The following is a 19,070-nucleotide window of genomic DNA, read 5'->3' on the forward strand; positions in this document are numbered from 1 at the left end:
TGACGTTGGTGTCTGTAAATGTTATGGCTGCTTTCGGTGCAATTTCTGATTGTAGCTGAAATGTAATTTATGATTTATACCATAAATATGCACATTTTTCAAAAAAAACATATGCTATACAATTAATATGTTATCAGACTGTCATCTTATGAAGTGGTTTCTTGGTTAGTGGCTATATATACTTTATTTGTTCGAATTAGTGATAGCTAGTGACGGAGTAAAAAACTGATGGAGTTAGAAAAGTGCTCTCTTTTGCTGACGTGGTTAGCTAATAGATTTACATATTTTGTCTTCCCTGTAAAACATTTTAAAAATCGGACATGTTGGCTTGATTCACAAGATGTCTACCTTTCATATGCTGTATTGGACTTGTTAATGTGTGAAAGTTAAATATAAAAAAAAAATAGATTTTGAATTTCGCGCCATGCACTTGAAATGGCAGTTGTCATAGGTGTACCTGTGTGGGGATTGCAGCCCAAACAGGATAACATTCTATTAGTTGCAAGAATTTTGTACAGTAATTTAAATTGAAAAATTCGAAGTTTTGAATCCGGCGTTGTTTTGCGTATCAATTCATAAACCATGTGCCATGGAATGGGTACATCGAAAATCTCTTCCCAACTATTTTGCAATTTATATGGCACAGCTGTCAGTTTTTTGGTCCTTAAATGAAATTGGTATATGTTTTTATTTATCACACTTTTCTTTAACCATTTATGTTCTTTAATACAGGGCCGACATACAAGTTCCTTACTTTTTTCCCCTTCTACTTGCCTCCAGAGCACGGTCTTGATCAAGCCACTTCCTGAAATGCGCCGCTGCCTATAAATTACCACTGAGTTCTAAAATAAATTGTGCTTGGATGACAAGGCTAAAGTAAATAAAAAATATGTTTGATTGTAAACATTATACACTTTTGTTTAATAATTTATTGATTACTAGAATTACAAGGAGCAAGTGCTAAACCAAATTAAGGTTGATCTATATCCCCTATCAACGCGCAAACAAGGAGCACACTACACAAACATCACACAATGGGATAGGTGATCTGATGCATTCCGGGTGTTTTTTTTTGTAGTTAATCTCTTTTATAACCATTTCTAACATTACACATATTACTTTCACTACATTGGCCTCACCAAACACAAATTGTTAGATGGCTAGCCATAAAAGCTTAGGCCCAATATTAGTATCTCTAATACATGTGCATGCATAGAGAAATAGTATATGTAAATCATTCTCCTACAGTTTACTCAGTTAGCAGACACTCTTATCCAGAGCAACCTACAGTTATTCTTACTGGAATAAGCAATAGGCCTACTTGCTAAGCAAGCAGCTTGGCCTTAGTTACACATAGTTACACATGTGTAGACCTTCATGCAGTAAAAACCTCAGCTAAAACAATATGAACCAATAGCCCGTACAATTGACACAGTTCATGCTATGTGGATCCATATTCTTTAACATTTGCTGCATTGGTGACTGAAATTAGAAAATGAGATATTGCATGTGACATAGAAATGAATTTATTGGCTGCAAGGAATATGGGGGAAGTCCCTCCAGCAAAGTTGCACCAATCAAATTCCATTTGAAACAAGCCTATCAACAAAAGGACAATTGTGACAACTGTTGGCACCCCATAGGGATTCTTACTTATGAAAAAAGGAACTGTATTGTGGCCTTCTGTCACGCCCTGACCATAGTTTGCTTTGTATGTTTATATGTTTTGTTTGGTCAGGGTGTGATCTGAGTGGGCATTCTATGTTGTATGTCTAGTTTGTCTGTTTCTGTGTTTGGCCTGATATGGTTCTCAATCAGAGGCAGGTGTTAGTCGTTGTCTCTGATTGGGAACCATATTTAGGTAGCCTGTTTTGTCATTGTGGGTTGTGGGTGATTGTCTATGTCTATGTGTTAGTTGCCTGTGTCTGCACTGTTATATATAGCGTCAAGTTCGTTTTGTTGTTTTGTATTAGTTTGGTTAGTGTTTCTTCTTAAATAAATGGAAGAATGTATTCACTTCACGCTGCGCCTTGGTCCTCCTCTCTTCCAAAAACACAAAAAAATTCTAAAAGAAAAAAACGGTTTCCACTACTAAACAATAGGTACACTATTAGGGCAATAATTAAGAGGTTCAAACCCAGACTCAAACCCACACAACAGTACATGTGCACCGGAGGCAGTTGCACAGACCACTGATTTGACTTCTTGGTTCTGACTTAAAAGTTAAATGAGCGCGGTCTTAGCCAATTTAACTTAAGTTTGATCAAGTAAGTAAGTTAAGTAAGTTAAGTTAATGTACAGATTGTTGTTATCCTGACTTGACATTTAAAGTCAAGACAACTGTTGTCTTCATTTAGTTAATTTTACTTATTGGATCTAATTTGAAAGTTGAGGGAACACATAGTTCATAGCTGATTCAATTTGATTTTATAAGTTAAGACAATGTAATGACTTGTAGTTAATATAACATGTCATTTTTTGTCAACACAACTGGGATCTTGTTTAAGTTTATTGACTTATTAGGTCTGATTTGAAAGTTGACTGGTCAAATTGTTCATAGCTGATTCAACTTGATTTTATAAGTTAAGACAATGTAATGACTTGTAGTTATTATAACTTGCCATTTTTTTGTCAACACAACTAGGATCCTGTTTTAGTTTATTTGGCTTATTAGTTCTGATTTTAAAGTTGTCTGAGCTAATTGTTATTTGCTAACTGAACTGATTTTATGTTTACAGCTTTTGTTGAGTTGAAGTCAACTTAACTTAACATGATTTGTCAAATCAACACATTTTCACATTTAGTTGACTTGAATAGAGTTATTTTGACTTAATCGCAAAAACTTTTTTACAGTGTGGTTCAGATTACTGTTCGATTTGAGATGGGTGCTCCTCCCTCATCACTTTTGCCAGTGCCCCGCTGCTCAGCATAACCGAATCCGCCCTTTTACTCTTCACAGTGTAAAACAATAACTCTTATTAACACCAACACTGGGGGTTATTTTACACCACAGAATGGTGAAATGTTACTAGAGATGTTACACTGAAAGATTAACACTGGCCAATTTACTGTGAAGGTGTCATAGATAAACCTGTCTGTTTTCCTTTTGCAGCTATTGTCATACAAATTCCTACATCATCTGTTAAGGAAATTCAAGACTGAATGTTAAACATCGGCCAGGGAAGCCTAGACAGATGTGATAGTAAAACCAACAAAAATGCTAACTTCTGAAAATACCTTTAGGACAAGGAACAGCTACCCTGGACAAAGACACAAAAGTCTATAAACGTAATCTTCTCAGGAACTGTCGTTCCGGGGTTGTCCTACATTCTTTTGTAAGATTTCCCAAAATATCAGTGTTAAACAGTGTAATGGACCTGTAATTAACAATGCGTTCAATTAAGTTACTCTAAAATATTGTAATACGATGGCACGGATGTTTCTGAATACTTTGCGAAGCACAATAACTTTCTCTTCAAAACGACTTGATCCTGTACAATAGGATACAGTTCGACACTTTGCCACAATCGCAGGCCACAAATAGTTACATCAAAACCTGATCCAGTAAGCAATTCATGTTTCTGCTTAAAGCACACATTTATACCCTCATATAGGAAACTTGACATAGTTCATAAAGCATAATCCAATTAGAGGTTGGACTATAGATGAATGTACTGTTTACTGCATGTCTAAATTCATTCCTTCAAAGAGTTCAAAAGACACATTGTATTGTAAAGTGAATTGTTTTTTTATTTGTTATTTTCAATTCTCATACATTAAATCACTAGAAACCTGTCAATGTATAATATAAGCTTTAGATCAGTCACTTGCATATTCCTTTCCTGGCTCCATGTGTGGAAATGTGTGCTTAGGGCTGCTATCAATGTTTTTTAAATGTAATTTCAGACCCAAGCAGTGCTGTGAAGGGACATTATTTGAGGTGCCTAAACAACCTTATTGTTTGTAACTGCTGCTGGAATAAAATTGCATTCTATAAATAAATGTTACTGCATCATTATTTGTAGGTTAAGCTTGGTGTGTTGATGTAAACACTTAACAAGGCAACTTCAAAGAAATGTATTTCATTCACAATGAATTTCAGTTACAAACAAACATTTCCACCAAATGTCATGATCTACATTTATTTACAAACATAGGTTCATTTAATTCAAAATCAAAATAATATTTTTTTTTTATGTATTTGAAGTTTACATCTTAAAGAAACTGTCCAGTGAACATTTTTAAAAGCTCATATTCTGTTTGGTCATACCCAAATAATGTTGTTGACTCACCTAGTCGTGGACAACGCATAAATTATAGAAAACCCACTCAGTAAAACCCCATCTCAAACGTGTTTTTGAAACAAACCATTTTAAAAGATGCTTGAAATTTGCTTGGAGAAGGACATCATCCTTGGCAGGGACAGGCTCAATTGTGATTGGTCCAGCAGCTTTTTCCTACCCCCACCCCCTCCAAAATTATCTGGTGGGGAGAAGGAGACTAGGGGTGACATGCTCAGGAGGGCACACACGCTAGCTAGCAAGCCAAACAATCCACAGCTAGTGTTAGCAAAAAGGATAAAGCTTATACAACAACAATCTCGCCAGTCACTTCTATTTCAAATGATGTGGTTTGTAATATTTGGCCTGCTGGCTGTTTAGAAGCAGTAAGCTAGCATGCTAACGTTAGCTATCGAGGATAGATTAGCTAGATGGCTAGCCAATACTAAAGCAAGCCAAATTAGATCCTCCACACAACAACCATCTCACCATTCACTTCTATTTGACATTTTGTGGTTTATAACTAAAAATTGGATGTTAAGAGGAAAGCTAGTTAGCTGTTGTTGACTAATATATGTAGCAGCAGTTATTTACCTAGCTAGTTTAGCTCCTACCAATCACGACTTCTTGTCTAGCTAACTTAGTAGCTAGCTAACAACAAAAATATCAGGAATAGTGACAAAGCAATGAACAGAAATGAATCATGCTTGTAAAATAATCAGTCTGCATTTATTGCTGTTATAGGCAGTGCGTGCAGCCCTGCCACAGGTGGAGTTGGTAGCAAATTTGAATATCCAAGTGTATGAGCGTCTCATTGGCTGAGCTGGCAAATCAGCTTTTTTTAAGCGGTATACGTCCAAACCAATCTGTTGTTTATACTAAGGCCAAGCAGGAGCACAGAGAAAAGCAGAATTTTAACATCCTTCTATTAAATATATATTGTAATTAATTCTTGGTAAATATTTCATGGATATCTGGAACAGTGGACAGATACTTTAAAAGTACTGTAGTATTGTATCTGTATCAAAATATAGTTTCAATGCACTGTATGAATACAAACTCAGTGGAAGGTGACAATGCCTTACATATCTTAAATTCAAGGTATCTTTGACATTTCATCAATGGGATTTGTAAGCTGTTAGATATTATTGTGGTGTGCAACAAACCATTTATGACCTTTCCCAAACCCCACCAGTTCAGTTTGAGATGGCAATACCATTGGCATGTGCACATTTTGATTAAAGGAACTGGTTAGGCTACATCATATTGCTCCAAGAGAAACAAGACATTTTGACATGAATGCGCGAAGATGTTCTCATCCAATGTTTCAAGTACTTTACAAGGGGCAGTGAGATAGGTGTGAAGGTATCCAACAACTGATGTCGTGGAACAGCAGTTCAAAGCAATGCAAATTTTAACATAACAATGAGATACATTAACTGGTCTGTGATACAAGAAATAGTTTCCTTGATCCTAAACTAACAATGAGCAATGTGTTCAATCTGTGACCAGTAAAGTGAATTACATTTTTGTGCATCACTATGAAAAGCAAACATTGACATCAATTCATACGATGTGAAAATAGCATGGATTGGGAAGATCAATTTAGTTAAACAGTTTCAAATCTCTTGCCAAATCATCATTGGATATGTACATATTATTCCTTAACCGCCTCATAAAATAAGGTCTCAGGAAGTGAGTTGTGTTATTAGTTTCATGTCAGTTGCTTTCAAAGTATATTTCCCTAACAACTATTAACCAATCTGTTTACTCCAAAAATAAAACACAGTCCCATTGACTTGTAGGGTTCTGGCTGAACTATAAAACCAAGGTCTCAGGTGAATGTTTTGTCCACTGCTACCTGCAGCCACAGGACTCCACCACCATGTCCTCGTACTGTTTATAAACCACGTTATTGGCTGAGTCAATGTAGAGGATGCTGATTGGGCTGAGGCGAGTGGGCACACAGCAGGTGGGCGGAGTCGAGTCAGGGTCCATGGAGTTCATGAGCGTCTGGATGATGGCGTGGTTGGTGGGCTCGAGGTGCGAGCGGATGGGGAAGTCGCACACCCCGTCGCAGTGGTAGGCCTCATACTCCAGTGGGGCAATGATCCAATCATCCCAACCCATCTCCTTGAAGTTGACATGTAGCTGCTTCCTGTGGCAACGAGGCTTGGGGTTCTTGGCCAGTTTCTTGCTACGGGTGGTGGGGGCTCGGCGCATACGTCGCTGGGTGAACAGGTACTCGTACACAGTCTTGTTGTTGTGGCCCGACCGGGCTTTGATCTCGCTGTAGAACAAGTCGTGTTTCTTGGTGTGTCCGAACACGAGGAAAAAGGCCTTCTCTTTGGTCTGCCTGCCCAGACGACTGAAGCCCATTGCCCTGAGGTCCACGGGGCGGCCTTGTTCCAAGGCCTCCAGCTCGAAACAAAGCTGGACGGTATTGTGGAAATTCTTGAATAGTTTCCAAATGTCAAACACTTCCCATTTGGGCATATTGTGGTCCTCGATGGTTCGAGTTTGGAGCAGTGTAGCTTTCTGCTTACCTGCTGCACAGGTGAAAAGCTTCAGGCAGAAAACTCTGCCAGTAGAAAGTGCTTTGCGTGGGTCGGCCAGTCTTTTCCTGAGAATGCGCAGCTCGGCACCCAGTAGCCCCTCCTCCTCCAGGGAACTGATGTTGAAATTATACTTCTGTCTTCTCAGCTGGAGAAGACGGTCATCTGTAAAAGAAGGTGACAGAGTCAAGGGTAAGAATAAAACGTGCTAATGTGGCTTCTCAGGTAACACACAGGAGGTAAGATAATGTTTTCTTTGTTTTTGGTGAGGGAAAGCATGGCCATATACAAATGAAAGCCAGGATTTTCATCCAGGAACAGTACGCGTTCGAAAGTACATTAAAACCAGACATTTGCAGACTACAGACCACATTGAAGTATAATCAGACCATTAATGTCAACCTGCAGCTGTTTACCAGTGGACCTACCACTACGTAATATGGCATTTGCTAAGAGTGGACCAAAAATCACTGTAACAATACAAAAGATAGAGAACGAGTGGAGAATTGGCTATGTCAATGTGGAGTGATTTGTGTGTTTAGGAGACCCACCTGAGATTTAAAAAAAAACTTACGGTGAGCTACAAAAGTATTGGGAGGGTGACACATTTTTTGTTGTTTGGCTCTGTGGTCCAGCACTTTGGATTTGAAATAACACAATGATTATGAGGTTAAAGTGCAGACTGTCAGCTTTAAGTTGAGGGTGTTTTCATCCATATCGGGTGAACCATTTAGAAATGATAGCACTTTTTGTACATAGTCCCCTAAAATTTTGGAGACAAATTAACTAATGTGTTAAAGTAGTCAAAAGTTTAGTATTTGGTCCCATATTCCTAGCATGCAATGATTACATCAAGCTTGAGACTACAAACTTGTTGAATGCATTTGCTGTTTGTTTTGGTTGTGTTTCAGAGTATTTTGTGCCCAATAGAAATGTATGGTAAATAATGTATTGTGTGGATGCTATGTATGCTACCATGATTACGGATATCATACCCCAAAGACATGCTAACCTCTCACCTTTACAATAACAGGGGAGGTCAGCATTTTTGGAGGGTATGATAACTTTCTCACTCATCATTATTCACAATTTATTCAGGACTATCCATAATCACGGTAGCATCCACAGTAATGTATAAGTGTTTATGAACATATTCTATTATTTTTTACAATAAAAGTGACACCAAAATGATACGATACGTTATTTACCGTTCATTTCTATTCGGCACAAAATAATTTGAAACACAAACCAAACAAACAGAAAATGCATCCAACATGTTTGTAGAGTCACAAGCTTGATGTAATCATTGCGTGCTAAGAATATGGGACTAAATATAAAATGTTTGACTACTTTAATGCACATATGAGTGAATTTGTCCCAATACTTTTGGTCCCCTGTAATTTCTAAATGGTTCACTCGATATGAAGGTCACCAACAATTTGCTGAGGACACGTTATACAAATAAAGTACAAATTAAAAGTACATTAAGTGCTTTAAATGTAAATCTTTAGCAGCTAGAAATATTCAACCAATGTAGTTTAAACATCATTTTAAACAGTTTTACACACTAAAGAAAATATTACATAGAGGCCAATAATTTCACTTGAAGCCCAATGGTCTATTTCTTTACACTTTAGAGGCTGCAAATCACTGATGGAATGGCTATGCAGATGGCTACTGACAGTGTGACAGACCCATGACCAAGGTAAAAAAGTATTATGTCAAATAGCAAGCTTCAAGTTTGCTTTGACTTTAGTTTGACTTTACCTCTCTAATAGAGAGGTTGGTTTGATGAGCATAGGCATACAGCTCCAATTGATTCTGAGACCTGGTCTCTTGGTTTTGTTTTATTTATAAAATTAACAAAATGCTACATTTTAAAGAGAAGTAAGCATATTCAGAATTTAGCCTCAATCTTCATAATGATTCTATTTTCGTTTGGCAGAAATAAACAGCTACTTTATTGGACCATTGATCCATAATGTATAAGCCATTGTGACATTGCAAGCAGTAATGCAGATTTTTTAACGTTTATTATGAGACAATTTTTTAAATTGCACTCATTGTTTATATGGCATCAAAAGTGTACCTTGTCCTTTATCCACAAAGCTGGTGATGGTGTTGGCCATACCAGCCTCGTGCAACACGCTGGTGTTCACCTCTCCTGTGGATAGTGACCAATACAGTGACAACATGTAGTCGTGCGGAGTCACCAATGGGTGCTTCGGAAGGTCTCTGTCGCTCAGTTTGCCCGTTGCTTTGGCACTCCTTTGGGCTAACGGAGCGCTGTATTTTTGCACAGCAATGACTCTATGCTGTCCAGTTCGTGCTGATGTTGCAACTCTGGGGAAAGTCTTTCCTTTGCTCTGTCTGGGCGTATCTCCGCCTTTGCGTGTTTGCACGCTCAACGCAATGAGAGCAGGCACAGCAGCTAAATTGGTAGCATCCCCGTCGGGTACCCAAGAGCGCGCAGACTCCTTGCGTCCCAAGTTGATAGCTCCACTAACGCTGCTCGCCGTTACGCCGTGTGGTGATGACACTGATGTCACAGCTTTTGCTTTGGCTGCCTCGCCCTTTATCAGCGGGGGTCCTGTCCTAATGCGCGTGATCCTCGCAGCGCTCGGAGACTTCCAACCTGCTACGCCGTAGTTTCCTACCGTAGACCTGGCAGTTGAGATGATTCCCGGGTTGGCTTCTTTACCTGCTCCGCCTGCGTGCTCCTTGCCTCGGCTCTCGGCTGCGCGCTGTGCCGTCCCGGTATGGCTCAGTGACACTGGGATAAATTCCAGGTATAAGAGAGTCCAACACCCCAATAAAAGAGGGAGACGTTTCAGGACTTTCATCCTCTGATCTTCCTTTGAATGTTTGCCAGGGAGAAATGCGCACAGGCTTTTCGCGTTTGAAATAAGTAAACATGAACAAGTTTGGAATAGTGAAAATGTGGACTAGAATTTAGTATTCTATGGTAAAATACACTATGCAAACCGTTACTCCCAGATCCGCTATTCAGTACCATAGTGATGCAAATGTCCTGTTGCTGGTCTTGGTTTCCAATATAGCCAACAGTTGTCCAAAAAGGTTTGCATTGAGAGGGGAAAACTTGACTTCGTTAAACTCCAACTGTTCTGCTAGATATCTTGTCAGAGACTTGTTTAAATCCCATTTTTCCAAGAGGGAAGAATGGCGTAATGCTACCGCAGTTTTTTTCTCTCAAAGTTGAACCCCTTCCAGTGAAAATATTTCACACACATAACCCTGCAGGTGCTCTGAAATATCTACAAACCTGAACTCAGGAATTGGAAAAGGAATTCCAACATTAACCAGTTTAATTAGGTGCGCTTGCTGAAAGCAAAGCACAACTCAAGATTTCTTAAATAGTCTTAGGTGTGCTGGCTGAAGGCAAGTCGTACATAGTCTTATTATTATTATTATTCTATTTATTCAGCCTGCTCTAGAGCTTAACCCTCTAAAGTCTAAGCCCTATCGAAACAAAATATATATAAAAAATTGGATGAAACATTGAATTTGGCATTACTACTATTAGCCAATAGAAACGCATTGAATAACAGATTCACTACATGGTACAACAGATAGTAAAAAAAAAACGAAAGGAAGTTTGTTCTGATGTGTCTGTCCTATATCTGAGAGATATAAAAAAGATCAGGAAGCTATTTTCTTTCTTTTTTTACATGTATTTATCCTCTTATTTTATGCACTAAACTATCTTCATATATACTTCCATTCATTTTTTCCAACTGGTACCTGGGACCTTCAGGGGCTACAGACTGTTCTGACACTACAGACAGAAGTTGGCAGAAGAGACTGTACCAAGTCTTGTGTCCTAGAGAAAAACGGACCACATCGTGTTCGCATGAGTCTAATCTTTCAATAGAGTGGCCATAATACGTTGTAGGCCAAACAGTTCGGATGCAACATACCTTTTTGTGAGAAGACCGATTTCCGGGATGTCTCAAGGTCTGACAAACACAGATCTAGCTCAACCACCTTTCACCGCAGATGCGGAAGGGAAATATCAGCGAATGTGGTGGATTGAAATGCAGTCCATGCAAAAAACAGATACAGTATTTGATTTTGATGTTTGTTTTTTATTATGTTAATTAGATTTCCGCGGGGCCATGGAAATTGTATACTAAGGGTTAAACGGTTTAAGCTATTAAAACCGAACAGACTTCCAACTGTTCAGACTGCCCCAACTTAGATTGCTTGAGAAATATTTTTGATAGCATTTATACAATATTTAAATGAGCTCCCAATGGATTTCAATAGGGAAAAAAGGGCCATAGAGTGGAATAATAAAAAAATATATAAAAATTACACCTACAGTGCATTCAGAAAGTTTTCAGACCCCTTTTGTTACATTACATTATTCTAAAATGGATTCAATTGTTTTTTCCCCTCGCTCTATACACAGTACCCGACAATGACAAAGCGAAAATAGTTTTTTTGATTTTTTTGCAAATTTATAATAAATAAATAAACCTTATTTACATAAGTATTCAGACCCTTTGCTATGAGACTCAAAATTTTGCTCAGGTGCATACTGTTTCCATTGATCATCCTTGAGATGTTACTACAACCTGATCGGATTCCACCTGTGGTAAATTCAATTGATTGGACATGATTTGGAAAGGCACACACCTGTCTATGTAAGGTCCCACAGTTGACAGTGCATTTCAGAGCAAAAACCAAGCAATGATATCAAAGAAATGGTCCATTGAGCTCCGAGATATGATTGTGTCGAGGCACAGATCTGGGGAAGGGTACCAAAACATTTCTGCAACATTGAAGGTCCCCAAAAACACAGTGGCCTCCATCATTCTTAAACGAAAGAAGTTTGGAATGACCAACACTCTTCCTAGAGCTGGCCGCCCGGCCAAAATGAGCAAGAACCTGATGGTCACTTTGACATAGCTCCAGAGTTCCTCTGTGGAGATGAGAAAAACTTCCAGAAGGAAGCCATTCCTTCTGTTGTTGATTTACTTCTGTGTTTTGGGTTGTTGTCCTGTTGCATCACCCAACTTCTGTTGCACTTCAACTGGCAGACAGATAGCCTAACATTCTCCTGCAAAATGTCTTGATAAACTTGGGAATTCATTTTTCCGTTGATGATAGCAAGCTGTCCAGGCCCTGAGGCAGCAAAGCAGCCCAAACCATGATGCTCCCTCCACCATACTTTACAGTTGGGATGAGGATTTGATGTTAGTGTGCTGTGCCTTTTTTTCTCCACACATAGTGTTGTGTGTTCCTTCCAAACAACTCAACTGTAGTTTCATCTGTCCACAGAATATTTTTCCAGTAGCGCTGTGGAACATCCAGGTGCACATTTGCAAACTTCAGACGTGCAGGAATGTTTTTTTGGACAGCAGTGGCTTCTTCCGTGGTGCCCTCCCATGAACACCATTCTTGATTAGTGTTTTGTGTATCGTAGATTTGTCAACAGAGATGTTAGCATGTTCCAGAGATTTCTGTAAGTCTTTAGCTGACACTAGGATTCTTCTTAACCTCATTGAGCATTCTGCGCTGTGCTCTTGCAGTCATCTTTGCAGAACGGCCAGTCCTAGGGAGAGTAGCAACAGTGCTGAACTTTCTCCATTTATAGACAATTTGTCTTACCATGGACTGATGAACATCAAGGCTTTTAGAGATACTTTTGTAACCCTTTCCCGCTTTATGCAAGTCAACAATTCTTAATCTTAGGTATTCTGAGATCTCTTTTGTTCGAGGGATGGTTCACATCAGGCAATGCTTCTTGTGAATAGCAAACTCACATTTTGTGAGTGTTTTTTATAGGGCAAGGCAGCTCTAACCAACATCTCTAATCTCATCTCTTTGATTGGTTAGCTGACTCTTGACTCCAATTAGCTTTTCGAGAAGTCATTAGCCTAGGGGTTCACATACTTTTTCCAACCTACACTGTGAATGTTTAAATGTTGTATTCAATATAGACAGGAAAAATACAATAATTTGTGTGTTATTAGTTTAACGACCGTTCCACAGGTGCATGTTCATTAATTGTTTATGGTTCATTGAACAAGCATGGGAAACAGTGTTTAAACCCTTTATAATGAAGATCTGTGAAGTTAATTTGTAAAAATCCAAATATCTTTGAAAGACAGAGTCCTGAAACAGGGATGTTTCCTTTTTTGCTGAGTTCATAAATGTTTTCTAATCTGTGAAAATTGACACATTTTTACACATCAACTCCTTTCTCTTTCTCCCTAGCAGTTATCCATTCCAGAATGTTTGTTGGAGTTGTCAACGACTGGCAAGGACCTTCTCTGCCCTTGCAATTCTGATCTAGGCCTATTTCCTCACTGAATAATCACAACATATCACCTCAGACTACACACTGTAGCAATGAACAGTGATTTACCCCAACAAGCAACACTCAAGATAACTTCACTAATACGGTGCCTTCAGAAAGTGTTCATACCCCTTGGCCTATTCCACATTTTGTTGTGTTACAGCCTGAATTCAAAATTTATAAAAAAAAAATAAAAAATTCCCACCCATCTTCACACAAAAACCCATAATGACAAAGTGAAAATGTGTTTTTAGAAATGTTGCTAATTTGTTGAAAATTAAATACAGAAATATCTCATTTAAATACGTATTTACACCCCTGAGTCAATACATGTTAGAATCTGCTTTGGCAGCGATTACCGCTGTGAGTCTTTCTGGTTAAGTCCCTAGAGCTTTGCACACCTAGATTGTTCAATATTTGCACATTATTCTTAAAATAAAAATTCTAACTCTGTAAAGTTGGTTGTTGCTCATTGCTAGACAGACATTTTCAAGTCTTACCATAGATTTTCAAGACAATTTAACTCAAAACTGTAACTACGCCACTCAGGAACATTCAATGTTGTCTTGGTAAGCAACTCCAGTGTATATTTGGCCTTGTGTTTTAGGATATTGTCCTGCTTTTTTATTTTTTTTAAACTCCCTACTCATACCCATAACATGATGCAGCCACCACCAAGCTCGAAAATAGGAAGAGTGGTACTCAGGGATGTGTTGTGTTGGATTTGCCTCAAACATAACGCTTTGTATTCAGGACATAAAGCTAATTTATTTGCCATATTTTTTTGCAGATTTACTTTGGTGCCTTATTGCAAACAGGAGGCATGTTTTTAGAATAATTTTACACGACCCTAAGCACAGAGCCAAGACAATGCAGGAGTGGCTTCGGCACAAGTCTCTGAATGTCCACAACATCTCTGAACATCTCTGGAGAGACCTGAAAATAGCTGTGCAGCGACGCTCCCCATTCAACCTGACAGAGCTTGAGAGGATCTGCAGAAAATAATGGGAGAAACTCCCCAAATACAGGTGTTCCAAGCTTGTAGCGTCATACCCAAGAAGTCTCAAGGCTGTATTCGCTGCCAAAGGTGCTTCAACAAAGTACTGAGTAAAGGGTCTGAAAAAACTATTGAATCCATTTTAGAATAAGGCTGTAAAGTAACTAAATGTGAAAAAGTCAAGGGGTCTGAATACTTTCCGAATAGAGCGTTTTGGATTGTTATGGTATAGAAATGTATTGCATCCACTGGAAAACACTTTCAATATTGTCCATTATAACCTAATATTGCTTACATTTTATTCTCAGTGAATTATGGGACATGTCAAAACAATTTATTTAATTTCAGCATAGCAAATTGCTTCTTATTAACATGGCTAAATACAATCCTAACAATGTCTCAATCCCGGATACAAGGGGGATAATAGGAAGAGGGCGGGGGGCGGCATACCAATGGTTGGATGATCGTCTTCTGTCCACGTACTAACAACTCCAAACCTGGAATAGAGAGGCGCATTGAAGTGACTGTGCCAGAGACGGTATCTAACCCAAGAGGTGTATATCCTTTGTGTTTAGCCTGAAGGTTTTTTTTTTTTTTTTTTTTTTTTTTTTTTAATTTTATCCCCTTTTCTCCCCAATTTTCGTGGTATCCAATCGCTAGTAATTACTATCTTGTCTCATCGCTACAACTCCCGTACGGGCTCGGGAGAGACGAAGGTCGAAAGTCATGCGTCCTCCGAAGCACAACCCAACCAAGCCGCACTGCTTCTTAACACAGCGCGCCTCCAACCCGGAAGCCAGCCGCACCAATGTGTCGGAGGAAACACCGTGCACCCGCCCCCCTCAGTTAGCGCGCACTGCGCCCGGCCCGCCACAGGAGTCGCTGGAGCGCGATGAGACAAGGATATCCCTACCGGCCAAACCCTCCCTAACCCGGACGACGCTAAGCCAATTGTGCGTCGCCCCACGGACCTCCCGGTCGCGGCCGGCTGCGACAGAGCCTGGGCGCGAACCCAGACTCTGGTGGCGCAGCATAGCACTGCGATGCAGTGCTCTAGACCACTGCGCCACCCGGGAGGCCTAGCCTGAAGGTTTAAGTTCAGGACACAGAGACATAAACATAAACACACTCACGGTGGGATGAAAACCTCAGTGCTTGGCCTCCACTTTCTTTTAAAGGTATGCACAGCACATTTTGAGTCCAACTGTCCTGAATGTATTTTATTCTCAGGATGTTTGAAGAATCCCAAAGGAAATCTGTCTCAGCTTGTGGTTTACCTCGTACTACTCTGGCATGCAGAGGCAGGGGAACATTGTCTTTGTGTGAATGTGGCACTGTGCTCATGCTAGCCATTGCCATGCAACAGTAATAATAACTTTGAGGGGGTAAATGTGTACAGTACTGCTATTGAGACGAGATGACATTCAAAAACCACATAAAAATCTCAGACAATTTGTTACCAACTAACTACCTTCCATAACTTTGGGTCGGTACTTGGAGACTTGTTTGTCCGTGTTACTCTGAATATCTTTCCATTTCAAATATTACTCAGCAAAAAACCTGATTTTCAAAATGTCAGGACACTTATGAGCTGTGGAACACTGCAATATTCGACAGGTTGTAAGACCTACAGCCTACTGTATCCAAGAGACAATGTTTTCATAACACTAATTCTCTTATACAAGGTTACAATTTTACAGATTTACAGTGCTATCCAGTTGAACATAAGCATCATATTCCCTTGTCACAAGGCCTGTTCCCTAACCCCATATGTATAACATTTGGTTGCAGATATTATCCTGTGCTTTGTGGCGAGCCCTTAATTGACTAAAAAGTGAAGCAAAAGTAGTTTTAAACAAATGCACCAGTGCCCCCTTTAGGCTATGTCTTGTCTCATTGTGTAACAAATTGAGAACATGCAATCCATTCCATGAATGGGAAAGGGGGATACCTAGTCAGTTGTAAAACTGAATGCCTTCAACTGAAATGTGTCTTCCGCATTTAACCCAACCCCTCTGAATCAGAGAGGTGTGAGGGGTTGCCTTAATGGTTGCCACCATTCTGTATACTTCTGGCCCTTCTTTGGACACTGTTAACAAACCTCCAGACGAGCTTCAATGCCATACAACTCTCCTTCCGTGGCCTCCAACTGCTCTTAAATGCAAGTAAAGCTAAATGCATGCTCTTCAACCGATTGCTGCCCGCACCTACCCGCCCATCTAGTATCACTACTCTGGACGGTTCTGACTTAGAATATGTGGACAACTACAAATAACTAGGTGTCTGGTTAGACTGTAAACTCTCCTTCCAGACTCACATTAAGCATCTCCAAACCAAAATGAAATCTAGAATCAGTGTCCTATTTCGTATTAAAGCATCCTTCACTCATGCTGCCAAACATAACCCGTAAAACTGATCCTTGACTTCGGCGATGTCATTTACAAAATAGCCTCCAACACTACTCAGCAAATTGGATGCAGTCTATCACAGTGCCATCTGTTTTGTCATCAAAGCCCCATATACTACCCACCACTGCGACCTGTATGCTCTCGTTGGCTGGCCCTCGCTTCATAATCGCCACCAAATCCACTGGCTCCAAGTCATCTATAAGTCTTTGCTAGGTAAAGCCCCGCCTTATCTCAGCTCACTGGTCACCATAGCAGCACCCACCCGTAGCACGCGCTCAAGCAGGTATATTTCACTGGGCACCCCCAAAGCCAACTCCTCATTTGGCCGCCTTTCCTTCCAGTTCTCTGCTGCCAATGACTGGAACGAATTGCAAAAATCACTGAAATTGGAGACTCATAACTCCCTCACTAACATTAAGCATCAGCTGTCTGAGCAGCTTACAGATCATTGCACCTGTACATAGCCCATCTGTAAATAGCCCACCCAACTACCTCATCCCCATATTGTAATTTTTTTTTTTGCTCCTTTGCACCCCAGTATCTCTTCTTGCACATTCGTCTTCTACACATATGTCACTCCAGTGTTTAATTGCTAAATTGTAATTATTTTGCCACTATTGGCCTATTTATTTCCTTACCTCCCTAATCTTACATAATTTGCACAACTGTATATAGACTTTTCTATTTTGTTATTGACTCTATGTTTGTTTATTCCATGTGTAACTCTGTTGTTTGTGTCGCACTGCTTTGCTTTATCTTGGCCAGGTCGCAGTTGTAAATGAGAACTTGTTCTCAACTGGCCTACCTGGTTAAATAAAGGTGAAATAAATAAAATAATTTAAAAAAATCAGCATTCACATCTTCAGCGCCCAGGGAACAGTGTGCTAACTGCCTTGCTCAGGGGCAGAACAACAGATTACCTTGTCAGCTCAGGGATTCAATCCATTAACTTTCTGGTTACTGGCCCAACGCTCTAACCACTAGGCTACCTGCATGGAGAAGGTCTAAAGGTTCCAGGTGGACAAAATGTCATGCCGATCATTGGTACGTTGCATTTCTTAGTTACATACTGTCAGGGAATCTTTTCAAATCAAATCTAATCTAACTTTATTAGTCAAATGCGCCGAATACAACATGTTTAGACCTTACAGTGAAATGCATACTTACAAGCCCTTCAACCAACAATGCAGTTTTAAGAAAATACCAGCAAAAAAAGTTCTTACTTTCTATTATCTTTTATTATTTATTATTTTTTACTTATCTCTTGATAAGAATAACAAATAATTAAAGAGCAGCAGTAAATAACAGTAGCGGGGCTATATACAGGGTGTACCGGCACAGAGTCAATGTGCGGGAGCACCTGTGTCGAGGTGATAAAGGTAATATGTACATGTAGGTAGAGTTATTAATGTGACTATGCATAAATAATAACAGAGAGTAGCAACAGCGTTGAAGGGTGGGTGGGGGGGGGGGGGCAGTGCAAATAGTCTGGGTAGCCCTTTGATTAGCTGTTCAGGAGTCTTACGGCATGGGGGTATAAGTTGTTTAGAAGCCTCTTGGACCTAGACTTGATGCTTCGGTACCGCTTGCCGTGCGGTAGCAGAGAGAACAGTCTATGACTAGGGTGGCTGGAGTCTTTGACCATTTTTAGGGCCTTCCTCTGACACCGCCTGGTGTAGAGGTCCTGGATGGCAGGAAGCTTGGCCCCGGTCATGTACTGGGCCATACGCACTACCCTCTGTAGGGCCTTGCGGTTGGAGGCCGAGCAATTGCCATACCAGGCAGTGATGCAACCGGTCAGGATGCTCTAGATGGTGCAGCTGTAAAACCTTCTGAGGATTTGAGGACCCATGCCAAATCTTTTCAGTCTCCTGAGGGGGAATAGGTTTTGTTGTGCCCACTTCACAACTGTCTTGGTGTGCTTGGACCATGTTAGTTTGTTGGTGATGTGGATGCCAAGGAACTTGAAGCTCTCAACCTGCTCCACTACAGTCCCGTCGATGGGAATGGGGTGTTCTCGGTCCTCCTTTTCCTATAGTCCACAATCATCTCCTTTGTCTTGGTCACGTTGAGGGAGAGGTTGTTGTCCTTGCACCACACGGTCAAGTCTCTGACCTCCTCCCTATAGGCTGTCTCATCATTGTCGGTGATCAGGCCTACCAATGCTGTGTCATCGGCTTGAATCTGCTTGAAACAAGTTGGTAATACAGACTCAGACAGGGAGAGGTTGAAAATGTCAGTGAAGACACTTGCCAGTTGGTCAGCGCATGCTCGGAGTACACGTGCTGGTAATCCGTCTGGCCCAGCGGGCTTGTGAATGTTGACCTGTTTAAAGGTCTTACTCACATCGGCTGCTGAGAGCGTGATCACACAGTCATCTGGAGGGGACTTTTTATGAAGTATTCTCATTTGTATTTATTATGGATACCCATTACTCTTCCTGGGGTCCAGCAAAATTAAGGCAGTTTATACAATTTGAAAAACATTACAATACATTCACAGATC

At 40.2% G+C, this 19,070-nt stretch overlaps 1 protein-coding gene across 1 annotated transcript; it reads right to left on the reverse strand.

Annotated features, from left to right (window-relative positions):
- Nucleotides 1-3,735: 3,735 nt before the first annotated feature.
- On the reverse strand, nucleotides 3,736-10,026 carry LOC139566693 (growth/differentiation factor 5-like). The gene is made up of 2 exons (XM_071387946.1): nucleotides 8,925-10,026; nucleotides 3,736-7,000 (listed from the first exon to the last, which is right to left on the reverse strand). The coding sequence occupies exons 1-2, from the start codon at nucleotides 9,676-9,678 to the stop codon at nucleotides 6,138-6,140; spliced, it is 1,617 nt and encodes a 538-aa protein (XP_071244047.1). The 5' UTR covers nucleotides 9,679-10,026; the 3' UTR covers nucleotides 3,736-6,137.
- Nucleotides 10,027-19,070: the final 9,044 nt, after the last annotated feature.

This window comes from Salvelinus alpinus, chromosome 2 (assembly GCF_045679555.1).
Source record: "Salvelinus alpinus chromosome 2, SLU_Salpinus.1, whole genome shotgun sequence".
NCBI classification, from domain to species: Eukaryota; Metazoa; Chordata; class Actinopteri; order Salmoniformes; family Salmonidae; genus Salvelinus; species Salvelinus alpinus.